The sequence below is a fragment of the Diadema setosum genome, chromosome 8 (assembly GCF_964275005.1).
Source record: "Diadema setosum chromosome 8, eeDiaSeto1, whole genome shotgun sequence".
Classification (NCBI taxonomy): domain Eukaryota; kingdom Metazoa; phylum Echinodermata; class Echinoidea; order Diadematoida; family Diadematidae; genus Diadema; species Diadema setosum.
This window is the reverse complement of record NC_092692.1, coordinates 26302374-26304720: the sequence shown is the minus strand read 5'-3', so window position 1 is coordinate 26304720 and position 2347 is coordinate 26302374. Positions and strand designations below refer to the sequence as shown.

General features: G+C 45.9%; 1 protein-coding gene across 1 annotated transcript; it reads right to left on the bottom strand.

Moving 5' to 3' along the window:
* Nucleotides 1-467: 467 nt before the first annotated feature.
* LOC140232170 (serine/threonine-protein kinase SBK1-like) lies at nt 468-1637 on the bottom strand. Its single transcript, XM_072312311.1, has one exon. The coding sequence runs from the start codon at nt 1635-1637 to the stop codon at nt 468-470; it is 1170 nt and encodes a 389-aa protein (XP_072168412.1).
* Nucleotides 1638-2347: the final 710 nt, after the last annotated feature.

The window sequence follows — 2347 nt, the reverse complement described above, 5'->3', positions numbered from 1 at the left end:
TGTTGGCTTCGTCAACATTATCTGGGATAGTACTATTGGTGAATTTTATAAGAGCCGCATCTTTCGTAACGCTTACTTTTATGAGGTTTGTCTTGCTTTAATAGATAAATGAGCTGTGATAGGGCAAAATCTTTAAAAGAGCAAATAATACATTACATTCAATTAATGAACGTTTATCACGAGCCATGTACTTTGTGCACATGATAGTGATAATTGATGGCAAAATGTTTAAAATTATGTATTAAACAACAAGAACATGGCGGACATAATTATCTCTTGGCGATTTTGTAGTACACGATTACTCTCCTTTTAGCTGTAATTAGCATAATAGTTGGGGGGGGGGAGGGCAAAGTTAGAGATGAGGTTTTTACCAAATTTTGGTTCGCATGCATAATCTTGTTTATGCACGGTCTTTCAATTTTCGCTGCTATGCTGGGGTGTATGAAGAATTCCGACATGCCGTCGTGCTACGAGGGTTTTTCGGTATGATTCACACACGCATCGCGAACCCAATCCGCTGTTCGCTGCTTCCGCTGGTCTTTGTCTGTCCTGGTCACCACACCATGCGCCTCCAGCTTGTCTCTCAGCTCGTCCATGCACGTCCTGTTGTTATTGCTGTCGTTGCTCCCATTCTCGCCAGCTTGTTCTTTCAAGTTTGAGTCCTGGTTCTGGCCCAGCGAGGACCTCTTTGCCGCTGCCGTCCCGGTCCCAGCCCGGCTAGGAGGCGAAGAGTCTGTAGGACGCTTCAGCCAAGGATCCGCGACGTACTTGTGGATTTGAGACACTGATCCCCTGCGTTCGGCTTTCGGTTCTAAGAGCTTCCGGCAAAGTTTTAGGAGTTTGGGTGTGAAGTTGCGCCAGGCAGGAGGGGCAATGGTTATCTTTCGTTTCTGCCATCGCACAAATTCCTCAAAGCACGAACTTCTAGTCTGGTCGGCTTGTTCCCATGGAAACATCCCCGTGAGCACGCAGAACAGCATCACTCCAAAGTGCCATGAATCTTGGCTGGGTTCTACTGCAAAACTCTCATTCTCCAATGCCTGACAGACTTCGGGCGGTGAATAGGGAATCGATCTTGCATTCTTACGAACCAACGACCCGCGTCGGCGCGTGCGGCCAAAATCGGAAAGCTTCGCGACAGTGAGATCTTTGTCAAAGAGGAGGACGTTCTCGGGCTTAACGTCTCCGTGAACAAGGCGCTTGGAATGTAAAAACGATAGAGCGGCTGCAACCTGGGCAAGGCAGGACTTGGCCCTGATTTCATCTAGTCCTTTCTGAGGTGGAATGGCCTCCAAGAGATCTCCGTATGGCGCGTATTCCTGCAGCATCATGTATGCGTCACTAGATTCAAAGGTATCCGGAAGTGTCGCGACAATTGCTGCGTGAACAGACAACTCGCAGCTTAGTGTGGTCTCGCGATTGAATTCCTTGAACTTAATCGAGTCTTTCTTGACTTGTTTCAACGCGTATCGAACCCCTGTACGCTTATCCACGATCAATTCTATCTTGCCATAATTGCCTTCTTTAAGCACCCCTATGGGTGTGTAACGCTGGGTTCCCGGAAACGGGGACACTGCTGTTGCAGAGTCTTGACCCCCTGAACCTCCTGTGCTCTCACTTAACTTCCGCTGTGCCATCGTGTCCATGAGCGACATCTGTACCAAGAGTGGTTACGAAACCACTTCACCTGGAAGTCATAGAAGTAGAACAGACTCCCCACTTGGGACTAGCTCTCGATTGTATCGCTTTTAAACCATGTCTCTACGCAGCACGACCACTATTCATGCGTACTACATACACTCTTTTTCATTATCAAAATTTCCCTGGCTTCTGTTTGTCTTTATCCTCCACAGTAATTTCGGCAGAAGCCGCCAGACGTTTCATTCGAATATTTTTAGACTGATAACATTAGCTTCAGTTTAGAATCAACAAAAAATATGTGGCAGGCTCTTCGGCATTACTATCATCCCGTGCAACAAACACGCCATCATAGTGCTCTCTTGGTATATCAACACTCTAATTGAGCCATTTTTTGAAGAGGCAGTGACTACACATTTAAAGTCAGCAGAGTCGGGAGAATGCACGCATTACTTACTTAAATTCCGATTTTCAGCTGTAGCATTTAAGCAGCCCCGTTGAAATCAAAACGCTGATGTGATACTGTTTGTTGGCTCTTTGAGAAATTTAACACTCCGTAAGAAGTCGATGAAAGATGCAAACATCTCAAAACGCTTTGATGATATTTTCCTTTTGATCATGCCGTTGAATACCCTTAGCCTTAAGATGGGATTATTCCATTTGTACAGCAGTGCCACAATACACGGAAGGAAAACAAATTTCATGAACG

Excerpts from the sequence above, each read along its gene's own strand:
- LOC140232170 (XM_072312311.1), bottom strand. The coding sequence starts at position 1,637 with ATGGCACAGCGGAAGTTAAGTGAGAGCACAGGAGGTTCAGGGGGTCAA.